At 40.4% G+C, this 17,812-nt stretch overlaps 1 protein-coding gene across 2 annotated transcripts in view; it reads right to left on the bottom strand.

Annotated features, from left to right (window-relative positions):
- The window catches only part of LOC126336418 (synaptotagmin-15-like), a 680,000-nt gene that overhangs the window by 72,804 nt on the left and 589,384 nt on the right, over positions 1-17,812 (bottom strand). For both annotated transcript variants that reach the window (XM_050000110.1, XM_050000111.1), the window contains exon 6: positions 4,750-4,963. In XM_050000110.1, the coding sequence (XP_049856067.1) occupies positions 4,750-4,963 (214 nt within the window). The remainder of the gene's footprint in view (positions 1-4,749; positions 4,964-17,812) is intronic.

Below are 17,812 nucleotides of genomic sequence, written 5' to 3'. Positions count from 1 at the left end.
GTCTACACTATTTACCGTCCATGTTTCACTTCCATACATGGCTACATTCCATACAAATACTTTCAGAAAAGACTTCCTAACACTTAAATCTATACTCGATGTTAACAAATTTCTCTTCTTCAAAACCGGGTTCCTTGCCATTGGCAGTCTACATTTTACATCTTCTCTACTTCGACCATCATCAGTTATTTTGCTCCCCAAATAGCAAAACTCCCTCACTACTTTAAGTGTCTCATATCCTAATCTAATTCCCTCAGCATCACCCGATTTAATACGACTACATTCCATTATGCTCGTTTTGCTTTTGTTGATGTTCATCTTATAAACTCCTCTCAAGACTCTGTCCATTCCATTCAGCTGCTTTCCAAGTCCCTTGCGGTCTCTGACAGAATTACAATGTCATCGGCGAACCTCAAAGTTTTTATTTCTTCTCCATGGATTTTAATACCTACTCCGAATTTTTCTTTTGTTTCCTTTACTGCTTGCTCAATATACAGATTGAATAACATCGGGGATAGGCTACAACCCTGTCTCACTCTCTTCCCAACCACTGCTTCCCTTTCATGCCCCTCGACTCTTATAACTAACATCTGGTTTCTGTACAAATTGTAAATAGCCTTTCGCTCCCTGTATTTTACCCCTGCCACCTTTAGAATTTGAAAGAGGGTATTCCAGTCAACATTGTCAAAAGCTTTCTCTAAGTCTACAAATGCTAGAAACGTAGGTTTGCCTTTCCTTAATCTCTCTTCTAAGATAAGTCTTAAGGTCAGTATTGCCTCACGTGTTCCAGTATCTCTGCGGAATCCAAACTGATCTTCCCCGAGATCGGTTTCTACTAGTTTTACCATTCGTCTGTAAAGAATTCGCGTTAGTATTTTGCAGCCGTGACTTATTAAACTGATAGTTCGGTAATTTTCACAACTGTCAACACCTGCTTCTTTGGGATTGGAATTATTATATTCTTCTTGAAGTCTGAGGGTATTTCGCCTGTTTCATACATCTTGCTCACCATATGGTAGAGTTTTGTCAGGACTGGCTCTCCCAAGGCCGTCAGTAGTTCCAATGGAATGTTGTCTACTCCGGGGGCCTTGTTTCGACTCAGGTCTTTCAGTGATCTGTCAAACTCTTCACGCTGTATCGTATCTCCCATTTCATCTTCATCTACATCCTCTTCCATTTCCATAATATTGTCCTCAAGTACATCGCCCTTGTATAGATCCTCTATATACTCCTTCCACCTTTCTGCTTCCCCTTCTCCGCTTAGAACTGGGTTTCCATCTGAGCTCGTGATGTTCTCTTATCTCCAAAGGTCTTTTTTAATTTTCCTGTAGGCAGTATCTATCTTACCCCTAATAAGATAAGCCTCTACATCCTTACATTTGTCCTCTAGCCATCCCTGCTTAGCCATTTTGCACTTCCTGTCGATCTCATTTTTGAGACGTTTGTATTCCTTTTTGCCTGCTTCATTTATTGCATTTTTATATTTTCTCCTTCCACCAATTGAATTCAATATTTCTTCTCTTACCCAGGGATTTCTACTAGTCCTCGTCTTTTTACCTACTTGATCCTCTGCTGCCTTCACTACTTCATCCCTCAAAGCTACCCATTCTTCTTCTACTGTATTTATTTCCCCCATTCCTGAAAATTGTTCGATTATGATCTCCCTGAAACTCTGTACAACCTCTGGTTCTTTCAGTTTATCCAGGTTCCATCTCCTTAAATGCCCACATTTTTGCAGTTTCTTCAGTTTTAATCTACAGATCATAACTAATAGATTGTGGTCAGAGTCCACATCTACCCCTGGAAATGTCTTACAATTTAAAACCTGGTTGCTAAATCTCTGTCTTACCATCATATAATCTATCTGATACCTTTTAGTATCTCCAGGGTTCTTCCATGTATACAACCTTCTTTCATGATTCTTAAACCAAGTGTTAGCTATGACTAAGTTGTGCTCTGTGCAAAAATTCTACCACGCGGCTTCCTCTTTCATTTCTTAGCCCCAATCCATATTCACCTACTACGTTTCCTTCTCTCGCTTTTCCTACACTCGAATTCCAGTCACCCATTACTATTAAATTTTCATCTCCCTTCACTATCTGAATAATTTCTTTTATTTCATCATACATTTCTTCAATTTCTTCATCATCTGCAGAGCTAGTTGGCATATAAACTTGTACTACTGTAGTAGGTTTGGGCTTCGTATCTGTCTTGGCCACAATAATGCGTTCACTATGCTGTTTGTAGTAGCTTACCCGCATTCCTATTTTCCTATTCATGATTAAACCTACTTCTGCATTACCCCTATCTGATTCTGTGTTTATAACCCTGTAGTCAGCTGATAAGAAGTCTTGTTCCTCCTGCCACCGAACTTCACTAATTCCCACTATATCTAAATTTAACCCGTCCATTTCCCCTTTTACATTTTCTAACCTACCTGCCGGATTAAGGGATCTGACATTCCACGCTCCGATCCGTAGAACGCCAGTTTTCTTTCTCCTGATAACGACATCCTCTTGAGTAGTCTCCGCCCGGAGATCGGAATGGGGGACATTTTTACCTTCGGAATATTTTACCCAAGAGGACGCCATCATCATTTAATCATACAGAAGAGCTGCATGCCCTCAGGAAAAATTACGGCCGTAGTTTCCCCTTGCTTTCAGCCGTTCGCAGTACCAGCACAGCAAGGCCGTTTTGGTTGTTACAAGGCCAGATCAGTCAATCATCCAGACTGTTGCCCTTGCAACTACTGAAAAGGCTGTTGCCCCTCTGCAGGAACCACAAGTTTGTCTGGCCTCTCAACAGATACCCCTCCGTTGTGGTTGCACCTACGGTACGGCTATCTGTATGGCTGAGGCACGCAAGCCTCCTCACCAACGGCAAGGTCCATGATTCATGTGGGGTTCAAAACAATGGAGGACCTGTATTCCGAGACGAGTAGAATCTGTTTTGAATTCCGAGGGGTTTCCTACACCGTATTTGGCATGGATGTGTAATGTGTTTCCGGTGTGTCCATATAATTTGCACAGCCGCCTTTACTACCACTGGGTATTTGTCGTACTGTGGCCTTTGTCGTATGGTATCTCTGAACTTGCTGACGTTATTGTAAGTGACAGACACCGATTTTGTGGAACACATCATACCAGTTACTTCAGCTTACATCTACATCTACATACATAGTCCGCAATCCACCATACGGTGCGTGGCGAAGGGTACCTCGTACGACAACTAGCATCTTCTCTCCCTGTTCCACTCCCAAACAAAACGAGGGAAAAATGACTGCCTATATGCCTCTGTCAGGGTCGTAACCTCTCTTATCTGTGTGGTCTTTCCGCGAAATATGAGTTGGTGGCAGTAAAATTGTACTGCAGTCAGTGTCAAATGCTGGTTCAAAATGGTTCAAAATGGTCTGTGGTCATCAATCGCCTAGAACTTAGAACTAATTAAACCTAACCAACCTAAGGATATCACACACATCCATGACCGAGGCAGGATTCGAACCTGCGACCGTAGCAGTCACGCGGTTCCGGACTGAGCGCCTAGAACCGCGAGACCACCGCGGCCGGCTCAAATGCTGGTTCTCTAAATTTCCTCAGTAGCGATTCACGAAAAGAACGCCTCCTTTCCTCCAGAGACTCTCACCCGAGTTCCTGAAGCATACCGAGCGAGGTGGCGCAGTGGTTAGCACACTGGACTCGCATTCGGGAGGACGACGGTTCAATCCCGTCTACGGCCATCCTGATTTAGGTTTTCCGTGATTTCCCTAAATCGTTTCAGGCAAATGTCGGGATGGTTCCTTTGAAAGGGCACGGCCGATTTCCTTCCCAATCCTTCCCTAACCCGAGCTTGCGTTCCGTCTCTAATGACCTCGTTGTCGATGGGACGTTAAACACTAACCACCTACCACCTCCTGAAGCATTTCCGTAACACTCGCGTGATCGTCAATCCGACCTGATAGGGATTCCAAACACTCGAGCAGTACTCAAGAATAGGTCGTAATAGTGCTTTATAAGCGGTCACCTTTACAGATGAAACACATCTTCCCAAAATTCTACCAATGAACCGAAGACGACTATCTGCCTTCCCCACAACTGCCATTACATGCTTGTCCCACTTCATATCGCTCTGCAATGTTACATCCAAATATTTAATCAACTTGACTGTGTCAAGCGCTACACTGCTAATGGAGTATTCAAACATTACGCGATTATTTTCCTATTCATCTGCATTAATTAACATTTATCTACATTTAGAGTTAGCTGCCATTCTTTACACCAATCATATATCCTGCCCAAGTCATCTTGTATCCTCCTACAGTCACTCAACGACGACACCTTCCCGTACACCACAGCATCATCAGCAAACAGCCGCACATTGCTATCCACCCTATCCAAAAGGTCATTTATGTAGATAGAAACTAAGAGCGGACCTACCACACTTAGTTTGTTTTCCTGTGATCGAGTCCACCCCATGGTACAACTTTTGTTACCCAATGATGATTCGGTCTTCTATCCTGACAGGGCCTCTGTTCACACAGCTCACATCCCCCAGGTCTGCTTTTGTGAGCACGAGGACGAAGTGTCCCATCGCACCTCGCCATCACAGTCACCAGATCTCAATTTAGCTGATCCTTCTTGGATTTTGTGGCCTTTCAAGCTATATAAATATTTGACTGTTAATAAACAATATTACTCTAAAAATTTATTGCTGTTGGTTAGAGTGTTAGCCCTCGTTATTTAAGCAGATTACCTGACGAAGGGGTCGCAGGCGTTGACGGTGGCGACGGTCCTGGAAGGCAGGTTTCTCGCCTTGAGCAGCGACACGAGCAGTTTCTCCGTGGCGGGTTCGTAGCGCACCGAGAACCACACGCGGCCCAAGTGGTCCTCTGGGAAGGACATGTTCTCGTCCAGGCCCAGCGCGCCACGGTACAGCGAAGGGTCGATAGCGCCGAGGCCGTAGCAGCCTGCGAGAGGATACCAGGTGATGAGTCATGTTCTGTCACTACGTAAAGAAGACCGACACGTGATCCAGATGATCCTCTGAAAAGGACATGTCCTATCCCAGGTGCACACAGGCGGTAGCAACCTGAGAAGAAAATTCATAAGGCATGTTCTGTCAAAATCACAGTAAAGAAGAACTAAACATGTCACAGATGGTTGCCGAGGAAGGACACGTGCTCGTACAGCCCAGCACACTGCGGTGCTGCGACGGGGCATTGGTAGCCTCTCAATAGCAGCCTGAAAAGAGAATCTAGAAGATATGTCCCAATACCCCATAAAGAAAACCTACACGAGGTTCAGATGATCCTCTAGGAAGGATAAGTTCTTCTGCAGACTCACTGTTTCGCGGTACAGCAATGAGTCAATGGCAGTCAGACGGTATCAATCTGAGAAGAGAATGTAGGTTATCTCTCACATTTTGTCAAACTCCTTGTAAAGGAGAACCAAACGCGACATAGGCGGTCTTCAAGGAAGAAATGGTCCTTTTCGAGGCTCATCACACTGCGGTAGAGTGACATGCCATCCACAGCAGAAACGAAACTAGGTGATGGTTCACGATTTAAAATTCCATCAAAAAGATCCACAGGTGGCGCAGTTGATACTGTGGAAATCAGGCCCATGTAAAGTAATCCTTAGTTGCAGAAAGAGTGCATTTTACTTTATTCCCAGTTTTGATATTTCACATACCTGAAGTAAATGTATCAGCAACGCAGTATGTATGGAGTAAGGAGCGAGCTGTATATTACCACACTGGCTAGCAGAGGCGGTTGGCCATCAGGCGCTTTCAGAGCCAGTGGGATGATGCGCCGATTCAGAAATCGCTCGTGACGTCAACAAAGAGATACGTAGGGAAAGTACATCTATTCTGATGTGAATCGAGCAACTATTGTTAATATATATTTATTAACTGAAGTTATCTTTTGCAACTCGGACATTAGAAGGACTCCAGGGTCATAAACATCATTTTTCAGTAATTTTACAATTCCAGAAAACGTTGATGTTCATAAATAAACGAATGGCTTAACCCAAGACTTAAGATCTTATATGAACTATACAGACTTTATGTTCAAGTTACAGATTGTGCGCCATAGTCGGTAGTCGTCGATAGGATGATAAGCCTGTTTGCGAAGCTGTCCTCCGCAGCAAGTACAGAAGTATTTGTTTTGTAAATAAAAGCGCCTTTCCTTGCTGCAGCTTAATTTATTTTTCCCAGACGCGTTTCGCCTTTTTCTTACTCTAAGGCACCTCCAGTGAGATGTAAAACGATACAGCTTTGTTATTTTTAGATTATCTAACAGTCGACGTCGCTTTTTTTAAGTAAACAAGTAATTACTTACAGTCTGTGGGCTTCTGTGTTTCCTCTCATCTGGTCTTAAGGTCGCACTACCTCTTCATTTATGAAACATACGCACAATTTTGTATTCTGAAGTTTCACTTTCACCCTGCGCACCGTGTTTCTCCCTCGTCTTTGTGGTGCATTATAATTCTTTTGCCACTGTTTATAGGTATTAGTTCAAACACTGTGCTTTTTAAGACGTAGATATTATGAGTTCATTATGTTTGGTTTGTTTATATATATGTTGCCAGCATACTGAAGTAAATGTTGAAAACTAACTTCTATTCATGATATGTGTGTGTGTGTGTGTGTGTGTTCTAATCTTATGGGACTTAAGTGCTAAGGTCATCAGTCCCTAAGCTTACACACTACTTAACCTAAATTATGCTAAGGATAAAAACACACACCCATGCCCGATGGAGGACTCGAACTTCCGCCGGTATCAGCCGCACAGTCCATGACTGCAGCGCCTAAGACCGCTCGGCCAATCCCGAGCGGCTGTGTGTGTGTTTATCTCTCTCTCTCTTTATGTGTGTGTGTGTGTGTGTGTGTGTGTGTGTGTGTGTGTACGGTGTTCTGTGGCGAGGTTCATGGACAAGTGAGCGATAAGGTGTTGGGTATTATTATTATTATTATTATTATTATTATAATCCTCTTTTGGATTGTTATTCTATTATTCTAGCTATTAGTGAAACAATGAATTGCCTCGCATGCGTAGTTGATCATACAACGAGTTTTTTTTTCTGCTTTGGTTCTCTGCGCGTCGTAATTTTATTGAAAGTTTAGGAGGTGTCTTTTTATTGTTGATTCTAGTTATTTTCGTGTACTCTTCTCTAGTGGCAGGTTTGTGGTTATGTTCTCTTCGGTTTTCAGCGAATGTGGAGTGGTTTATCCCATACATCTAGGCACTCAAGTGATCTTTGTATCAGACATCAAATGTTCTACCTGTTTGTCCTATGTATCTGCCATCACAAGTGTTGCACTGTATTTGATATATACCTGCATTCTAGTATATGTTTCTTGTCAGTTTTGGGGTGTATTTTTGTATAGAAATGTCTGTTGTATATGCTATGTTTATTCCCTGTCTTCTAAGATGTTGGTGAATTTATGTGTGAGTTTGTGCTTGTATGTCATTGTGTCTTGTATTTTCTTTCATATTTTTCGCACTGTTCTGTGTATTTGTTATGGCACTGAGTGTTTGTGTTTGGTTCTGTTATGTTCGTGTCTGGGATTTGGTGCTTTCTGCTTTTATTTTATATTTAATTTTGTTGTTTAGCTTGTGACTATGTTACTATTGTAATCATTGTTCTGTGCTATCTGCAATATTACGTCAAGTTCTTCGGTAGTTTTCTTGGTGAATGGCACTGTGTTGAGTCTGTGGAGCGTGAGTCGAAGTGCTACTTGCTTTTGTGAGTGTGGGTGGTTCGAGGATTGGTGAATGACAATTTTCATTGCTGTGGGTTTACGTTAAATTTCAAACATGTGCTTAATGTTTAATTTCTTGTTTGTCAGTTTAGTTGTATTGTTCTCTTTCAAAAGCGAATTTTATATTTTTATACATCCTGTTGTAGTCAGTATGAAGGTTTTCAATTTTTGTTTGCTGTTCGACTATTAAGCAGAGGATGCCATCCATATACCTGAACCAGTATAGTATGTTGAATTCTTTTGCTACTATTTTGATGAAAATGATCTGTTCAATTTGGTTTACAAAAATATTTGCTAAGGTTCCTGACATTTGGACCCCATTGCTATTCCATCTCCTTGTATATAAAATTCGTTATTCAATTGGAAGTAATCTTTTTCTTTTATGAGTTTAATTAAAGTGTATTAGCTGTGTAGTGTTTTATGGTTTTGTGCTCTTGTTTCTTGAAATTTTCAGACTGTAATTTTAACATGCATCCTAGTAGATTTTTGGAAATCGGAATTGGCCTTACAGGAAGTTTAGGTTTGTGAATTTTTGTTTGTCTGTGGAGGACAGATGTAGTGGTATTAATTTGCGTCATCTTTCTTTTCTCTCTTTTATACAGTCTATATTTTTAAGAGGGCTTTTTGCTTTTGCCTGGATTCCGTTTGTTAGGTCTGGTTTTAATTTTGTAACGTTATTTTGTGAGATGAATTCTTGTGTTTTTGAATTTATAGTTCTTTTTCCATAGGTGCTAATACATTCACTGTGTCTGCTTTTGAAATGATAAAATTTTCATTTTGAAGCTTTTTTCTAAGTTTTGTAAGTGTTACAGATTCTGGGTTTTTGTTGTTTTCGTGTTGTGTTTTCATACTGGTTATTATATTATGGATTTCTTTTTTTACTAGTACTCTAGTTAGTGCAATGTTGACATTGTTGGTTTCGTTTCTATCTTCCCTTGTCCATTCTCCAACAGCTGTCTTTCTTTGCTGTTTAACTGTGTGTCTGTAAAGTTTACCAATCTTGGGTAGAATGTGTGTGTTTGTTTCTCTGTATGTGTGTAAATTTATTGTGTTGTGACTAGAGTTTTTTGAGTTGATAATGTTTCTTCTACGCATTTTTTCTATTCTTTGTACAGCCGTTTTTGCGTGCCTTTCGACCTTGTTGATCAAATGGGAAAAACTGCCATATTATTAATGGTGTCTGCAAGTCGTAAATGTGTCTCACACTATTCGTAATTTAACTCTTGGATTGTAGATATAGGGATATGATTTCGTATTTAACCACATTTTCTGAGCAACATGCATTGCTTTTTTGGCTCTGGTGAACTGTTTTTAATGTTTACATTGATTTAGTTAGGTAAAAGATCATTACATTTGCATATGGTGTTGATTTTTGTGTTTTTTCTGCTTTTATGGACATTCGGGTGAAGTCTTCTGAATGTCTTGTACAGACCACATGGAAACGTTTGGCATAGCATGGATAACAAGTTTGTTTTTGCGTCTCCATCCTCCACTGCAAGTACAGAAATATTTGTTTTGTAAATAAAACGACCTTTTCTTCCTGAAACTGAATGTAAGAGATATAAACACACGCACAGAGGCACAAACGTCATGACTAGGCGTTAGTTTTCAACATATACTTCGTTTGGTAGGCAATAGGTAGGTAAACAAACTTAACAGGGGGAAACACATAATGAACTCACAATATTTACGTCTTTAAAAACACAGTTTTCTAACAAACAGCAAAAGAATAATAGTGCAAGACAAAGAAGAAAGAGAAAGTTGGTGAACAGCGTGAAAGAAAAAGTTCAAACTAAAAACTGTGCTTAATTTTTGGGAATGAAGTGGTAGTTTGACTTCCAAACCAGATGAGAGGAAACTCAGATGCTAACAAACTCTAAATAATTACTTATTTACATATAAAAACACTTTTGATAATCTAAAAATTATAAAGCTGTATCGTCCTAGATCCCACTGAAGATGCCTTAATGTAAGAAAAAGGCGAAACGCATCTTGGAAAATAAATTAAGTTGCAACAAGAAATGGCGATCTTATTTACAAAACAAGTATGTGGATAGGATGCCTTTCGATGTAGTTATGTGGTAGATCATGCTCTCGCACCGTTGATATGCACTTTGTAATCAGTGTGAACAAGTTCACTTTACGGTATTTCTTAAATGAACGCGCCATAATGGCATCCCGCTTAAAAATTATTTCCCGCTTCATTATGGAAGACATAGACAGTTGTATGGCACTTTCAGAATCCGACGGCCCTGTAAGGAGACATAAAACTACGGGAGCACCTCCACTTAACGGGTTGGAAGAATTCCTAGGCGGTGGCTCACTAAGTCAGTTCATGGACGTAGTGGCTTAATTATCGCAAAACTCATGTGGGAAAGCACGGCCAGTTATACTGTACGCCCCTTATACCACCATGTACGGACTCGCTAAACTGAGATATTTCTAGAGGTTTAGTACGAGTGGAACGTTCTTGCACCCAGTGCAATTCGGTATATGTAAAGGTCAATGGCGCCTATACTGTATATACCTAAGAGGAAAGTCAGGCGATGCGTCATGAGTTGCAAAGCTACCTGCAGCCGAGATTGCCCCATTACAACGAATCATTAGCGTTCAGGCCGAGCACACCATTCAGGACGAAGACACCATGGTTGTGCGACGGGTCACTTGAACACAGACCGCAACAGCTCGAGAAGCCGAGTCATATCTCGTCCATTTCCAGTGTACTTTTCCAAGAGACAGGTCAGACTACAAAGAAACATGGTTTTTCATGTTCGCTACCAATATATTCTAAATCATCTGCCTTCTGGCTGATTGGAAGCTACCTGCCACGGATTCCTTTCCTGCCACCATAAGTCTTCAATTTTTTGTTGTTTGAATGCCAGTCTCTGTCTTCCTATGAAGGTTTTACTCTCCATAATTCCCTCTAACGCTATGGAGGTTATTTCCCACTGTCTTAACATCTTTCCCTTCTACCTGTCAGTGATTTCTATTAACACATTTCTTCACAGAATATACGAAGAGCCTCCCAAATCCTTATTTGTCCACCTAATTTTCAACAGCCTTCTTTAGCGCATCATGTCAAACGCTTCATTGCTCTTCGTATTTGGTTTTTCCACAGTTCATGATTCACTACGATAGACTGCTTTGCTCCCATCAGATGCTCCTTCCTCAGATTAAGACCTGTATCTGATACTATCTGACTCGCTTTGCCGATAATATCCTCTTTGTTTATGCTGTCCCGTTTCTTATGTCCTCCTTTCTTTGTCTGTGAAGCGTTACCTTGCTTGCACAGTAAAAGAATTCGTTAACTCCGTCTACTTAGTTGTCGCCAATTTTAACGTTAAATTTATCGCTAATTTCACATCTGCTTCTCATTACTTCAACCTGTCTTTGATTTACTCCGGCCATAGACTGTACAGTCTATTCAATAGGCCGTTAATTCATCCTCCTTTCCACGCCGAGGGTAGCAATGTCACCAACAACTCTTTTCAGTGATATCCTTTCAGCCTGAAATTTAGCCTCACAATGGAAAGTTTCCTTTATTTGCATCGTTGTTTCTTCACTGTATAGACTGGACTGCATCCCCGTTTTACACTATTTTTAATCCAAGCTCTTTTTTCTTGTTCTCCCATTCTTGTTCTTGTTTTGGTTCTTATACACACTGCTTATCACTAGTCTTTCCCTATGTCGGAGACCAATTTTTCTTTTTTTATTTTATATTGGCCAGCGCTATTTCTGGCTTCACAGAGCCTATGAATGTGTTCTGGCTTCCATTATGACAACAACTCAAAATTGCCTATCTGGTGCCTTTACTTCTAAAAGCCAAACTGATAATAAACAAAAAGAGAACTAATTTTCCTTTCCGTTATTAATAGGGTCAGGAGAACAAAAGAAAAAACTGTTGTAAGTAAACTGTTACAAATAAGTCAAATTCCGAAATGGTAAACTTCAAAATGACACGACTTCTTTCCTTTTCATCCACTCCCAAATTTCAGTTGGTACTCCTGGTCTCGTCACGTTGTTGTCAATAATTGACAGACACAGCAATCCACTTGTTACAGTCGAACAGCAGCGTCCGAAATACTGTTTCAAATTGGTCGGTAATTCGCTCTTGTTAGGAGAAGTCGGTGAGAGCGACATATTGCAGGTGATACACGCAGCGAACCCATTGTCGTGTATGCTGCCCTTGAAGAGCAAGGACTATTCCTTATTCCTTGAAATCTCAAGTTTTAGTCCAGTTGTTCGGAGAGACTCTTGGCAGCAGTGTAACACTAGATACACGCTGCCACGTGAAGAATTAGAGCCCCAGTGACCTAGGGTCCTTTAAATAAGGCCGCTTTGGTTCACCCATGTTGAATGATATAGAGAGAAAACCACGGTGCCAAATCACCGTTTCCAGTCGATAGCAAAAAGGGAGACTGTGTCGAACGACTAAAGAGACAAGTAAAATAAAAAATAAAATAATAACAAAAGAACAGTGTGTGTGTGTGTGTGTATATCTCTTTAATGAAGTAACCCTCGTTATATGCGGGCTTTGTAAACATCAAAGGGCTCCTCACGTGGAAGACTGCAGGGGACCGACGCGTCAGCACTTTTCGCGCACGTGTGCTCCCGTTTGCCGAACGGTTGCGGAGTTCTCGTTCACACACGCCCACGTCGCGTTTATTGTCCCACAGAGAAAAAACAAAAGAGACCTCAGCTGTGAGCGTTTGATCAGCGTGCCGCTTCGAGGATAAGCAGCGTTTGTTCAGCGATAGCGTAATCAAAGGGTGTACTGGGGAAGGCGAAGTCTTCTGGTCTCTCACTTTTTTTCTGTGCTCTTGATCGCAGTACTTTACCGCATATCCGAGCAGCCTTATAAGTGATACTTTATTTACGCCTATGTTTATGTTACATTTGACATTTGAGGAACGCAATGCCGATATTACCTTACGGAACGTTTGCTGGGAACCTGACTTTACAATGCTAAAAGTTGACACAAAAAATTATCTGCGTCATTCTCTCTTTTTATTTCATCCCACGACGAGTTTCGACAGCTTACACTTTCATCTTCAGGTGGGACAATGATATTATGTCACATATTTGGTGCCTGAATGCAGCCAGTAGTTTCTTGTGGTTTCATTTTGCCACAAAACGTGTAACAGTCACTTGTTAGCGTAATATGGCACTAAGATTATAAATTTTGAACGGTGATAAGGTTACTTGCAATCTATTGCAGTGCACAGAACCCTGTGGTTCGTCATAAATACACGTTTTTAACTGAATTTGTCTCACAGAACATGAATCAATAACGTAAGCAACCGAAATATTATAACAGCGTAAAGATATAGTGACTAGTCTCATAGTTTATTCACTACTTATTTAAATAGCGGACAATAGATACATGTAACAATTATAAAATTATATCATTATTTACAACAACTTGTTAGAAGTATTACTATTGCAAATACATGACAGTAAAGGCACAAATAAAAATAAAAGTACAATGAAAAATACAACAATGTAAAATTTACGTGTTTAGTATTTACATAATCTAATTGTAACTGTCTCTGTACAGTGCTCCTGGAATTATATTTTATTAAGGTCAGTGAGGAAGTAGAAAGTGGAAAGAGTTATAGGGCATCATTTAGTATATCTGCGAAGCTCTTAATAAAGCTGATTGCACCTATCGCAGCTTTTACATTTAGTGTGTTCTATGTTATCTGTTTCGAAAGAAAATTTCTAATTGTTCATAAAGATCGAGTTTATAGCTATTGTTTATTTTGTGAAGTGTAGTTAAATTGTCCTATATGTTATCAAAGCCCTGTGTCCCGAGCCGTCCAGTGTGGCCGAGTGGTTCTAGGCGCTTCAGTCTGGAACCGAGCGACCACTGCGGTCGCAGATTCGAATCCTGCCTCGGACATGGATGTGTGTAATGTCCTTAGGTTAGTTAGGTTTAAATAGTTCTAAGTTCTAGGGGACTGATGACCTCAGATGTTAAGTCCCATAGTGCTCAGAGCCACTTGAACCATTTTTGAACCCTGTGTTCTGAACGTGTGTAGCTGTGGTAGATTTATTGGGTATGTTGTATCTAAAGCCATTCATATGTTCTTTGAATGTAGTTCGAAAGCTTCGTCCAGTCTGACGACACATTGTACGGGGCACTGATTGCATTTTATCTTGCTTACAGCTCAGTTGGAGAACTTATCTTTACTGGTTTTTGCATTGTGCGGCAGTCAATGAACTGATTAATTGGTGGTGAAAAAAGTAACTCTTCCGTTGTACCGTCTCAATACATTAACGGTTTTTTTGTGAAATGGTACCAAAGTAGGAAAGGCATACTGTCCTATCGTATGTTTTCCTATTTATTCTTATTTATGTTTCTGTTTATTTCTCTACTAACTTTCTTAGAAAAATGTGTAAGGCAGTATAACTTTACAGCGTTATAATTTGTGGTTTGTTTGTATCATTGGTTTGTGTTCTGTGAGACAAATTAACAACTTATATTTATGACAAACTGCAAAGTCTTGCGCACTGGAACAGACTGTAAGTAACTCTGTCACCGTTTAAAATTTATAATTTTAGTCCCATATTACGCTAACAACTGCCTGTTACACATTTTTGTAGCGAAATGAAACCACAGCAAACAACTACCTGGATGCAGCTAATACAAATGTAACAGTATATTGTCCAACCTGTAGATGAGAGTGCAAACTCTCGTAATGGATCGTGGGATAAAATAAAAGAGTGACTGAGGCAAATAATTGTTTTATGCCAACTTTTATTGTCATAACAGTCGCAGTTGCTTACAAAAGTCCACCACGAACGACATAAAGTTTACGATATTAGCTTTATATATTTAGTAAGTAACAGGTGTGATGCCCTGACCTTCATGACCTTCGTTTCCTTCCCTTCAAAGTCGTTTTGGTGTACAGCTCTCTGTGGACGCTGTATCGACTCTCTTCAAATACGGCAGGAATGTGGAGGAATGTGAAATTTGCTCTTGACTGTAGGGAGATACGATGAGCAAGTTTGCAATATGTTGGATTTTACTTAAACAACACAAGACTACACCAGTGACTTCGTAGGTGTCTATCAGTTTCACGCGGACGCTCGTATCACAACATAATGGTACGCCGTCTTCTCGAAAACGAAAACTGTTCCTACTGAGCCGCCAAGTTCCCCACGCTGCAGGATTAATGTCTTCATGGGGTTTCTCTGGCCAAGAGTAATGAACGAAACATAACTTGCTAATACGCCACAGAAAATGATTCTTTTAAAATTGTCGTGTACCATGTTACTGACACAACGACAACTCTTGGACTTTCAGTTTCGGACACCACAGTCAGTTACTGATAAGATCATTTACAAAAAGTAGAAAATGACATGACTTGTGATAAAATATTAATATACTCAGTCTCACTCTATGATTACTGACTAAATAGATGTCATCCATGTAAGTGGTTTTGTTAATGGAAATGTTATGATGAGCTGCTGCTGCTTGTCGATTTACATCATTTTTGTTCTGTTTTTAATGCACACTGCGTGAGCAAAACCTACAGAATTTGTACTGAACAAATCACCATAGTTAATTTCCTTGTTAAGTCATAATACGCTCATGGATGAAGTTTGGAAAAATTAATACTCTTAAGCCTTTTTTTCTAGGTGTTATTGATCCGTTCTTAATGTTTCGATCTTTTCCTGTGCATAAAAATGCGTTCCCAGGGAAATACGAAGACGTCTCTTACTCATCTGGAACGTTCATCCAAATTGGAAACCACTCATACTGCCCTCATTTCTTTACTGGCTCTTAATTTATTCCGATATGAATGCCATTCGAGTACTGCTAAGATCTGTTCCAGGAGAGTTTGCAATTTAAACAGACGTGATTTTTAGCTTCCATATGAAACAGATCGTTTATAGAGTATTTATGTTAACTCAGTTACGTTAAGTCAGTTCTGCGAATGCCATGTGTTATGTCCCTTTAATACACCTCTTCTCAGATACCTTGACCTATTTAGTATCTTTACTGGTATGTTGGTAAAGTGCTTGGTACACTGTTGACAGGAAGGAGGACAACATAAAATTGAAAAATTGGGCCTCTAATGGAAATCTATTCTGAATACAGTTTGTGGAATTCAAAATTTAGGGAGGTGTAAGACAACCCACTTGAACAGGTTGTAACTTATGCAAATATAACTGACTCATCAGTTTCAAATAAGGAACGAAACTTGTCGATAAGTCTGCAGATAAAATGCTCTTAGTACAATAACACATTGACATTACTTTGTAATTAAGAGCTGTCATTCTCAAAAAAAAAGCCATGGCTTAATTATCCTATAACATCATATGCCCAGGATCGGTGACGAGTAATTCTACTTGAGAACATGGCCACTGAACATTATTAAAACCAAACGATGGATAATACTAACTTGCTGATTCGTATACGGTATGTTTAATTAATGAAAAGCAGCTGTAGTTATTAATAAGAACTTTATTAAGTCTTCAGCCGATTTCACCTTTACATCAGGTCATTTTGAAGTAGGTCTGGAACTATCATTGTTAATGCATAATGTGGTGGATACACAAAGAAGATAAAAAACAAACTTAGATATTTTCAGTAACATTACCGAGAGAATATATAACTTACATCGTGCTCTAGGGAAGTAATGGCAAATGACAAAAATAAGAAATGTCAGGTGATTTTGAAAAGTAAGAACATAGAATGTAAATCCACCTTCGCAAATCACTCATACAAAACAGTTACGCGGTAAAAAGTATCTAAAACACTCTCGTAGTCCTTCGTACATAGAATAAGGGACATACACTGTCGGGAAAAAAGTCGCAACACCGAATTAATGTAATTAATGTAGAGTATTAAAATTTCGGGAATACATTTGTCTGGGTCACACGTTGAAACATCACATGCTAATGTAAGCGCGAAATAAACCATTGAAAATGTGAAATGCTGGTACATTAATAATAGGTGTACCGAGCAGAATGTTGAATGCAAGCATGCAAATGTGCATGTGTGTGTGTGTGTGTGTGTGTGTGTGTGTGTGTGTGTGTGTGTGTGTTTGGAGCTTACGGGCTCTCAACGAAGAGGTTATCAGCGCTGTTACACACATAAAGAGAAGCGAATGTGGATAAAATTACGAAAAATGTCATCACTTGCTCTTAGAGAACGGAGAAAGAGTAAAAGGTGCCTAAGGACATTGAAACACAAGTGAAACGACCTAGGAGCTAAAAGAAACACTAAGGGAAATGCCACTACCTGACTACTTACAAAATACATGGGTGAGTCAGTCACCCTGTTAACTCATCAAAACATGTCCCTAAAATCTTGGGAAAAATGTTGGACAATTCACAAAACTTTGACCAAATTCGTTTGGACGTTACCTAAACAGAGAACAAACACATGGGCAAACATGTCTATATCAGGCGAATGGAGTGGCCTGCCTGTTATCCAGACCTAAACCCCATCGAGCACGTCTCGGAAGGTCTCGGTCGACGTATCGCTGCACGTCTTCAAACCCCTAGGACACTTCAGGAGCTCCGACAGCCACTGGTGCAAGAATGGGAGGCTATACCACAGCAGCTGCTCGACCAGCTGATCCAGAGTATACCAGCCTGTTTTGGGGTCTGTGTAAGTGTGCATGGTGATCGTATCCCATACTGACACCGGGGTACATGTGCACGAAATAGTGACGTTTTGTAGCACATGTGTTTCGGGACGGTTTTTTCAACTTATCACCGATACCGTGGACTTACAGATCTGTGTCGTCTGTGTTCCCTATGTGCCTATGCTATTAGCGCCAATGTTGTGTAGTGACACGTTATGTGGCACCAAATTCTGCAATTATCCTTAATTTACGTGCATGCGTGTATATGCGTGACGCGCCACGAGGTTGTGCCGCTGGATTGTGAGCGGCGGCTCCCCACAATCAGCACAGAGACTATGGTGCCAGTCTTGTAAGCACCTGTTGGGAGCCGAAAACCCGTATGGTGGATAATGTCAATAATCTTCAGGTAAGAAAGCCTCACTGACCCGTACATTGTAAATCCATAGTCT

Source organism: Schistocerca gregaria, chromosome 2 (assembly GCF_023897955.1).
Source record: "Schistocerca gregaria isolate iqSchGreg1 chromosome 2, iqSchGreg1.2, whole genome shotgun sequence".
Lineage (NCBI taxonomy): Eukaryota > Metazoa > Arthropoda > Insecta > Orthoptera > Acrididae > Schistocerca > Schistocerca gregaria.
Note: the sequence above shows the minus strand (reverse complement) of the source record. Positions and strands in the feature narration are given on the sequence as shown.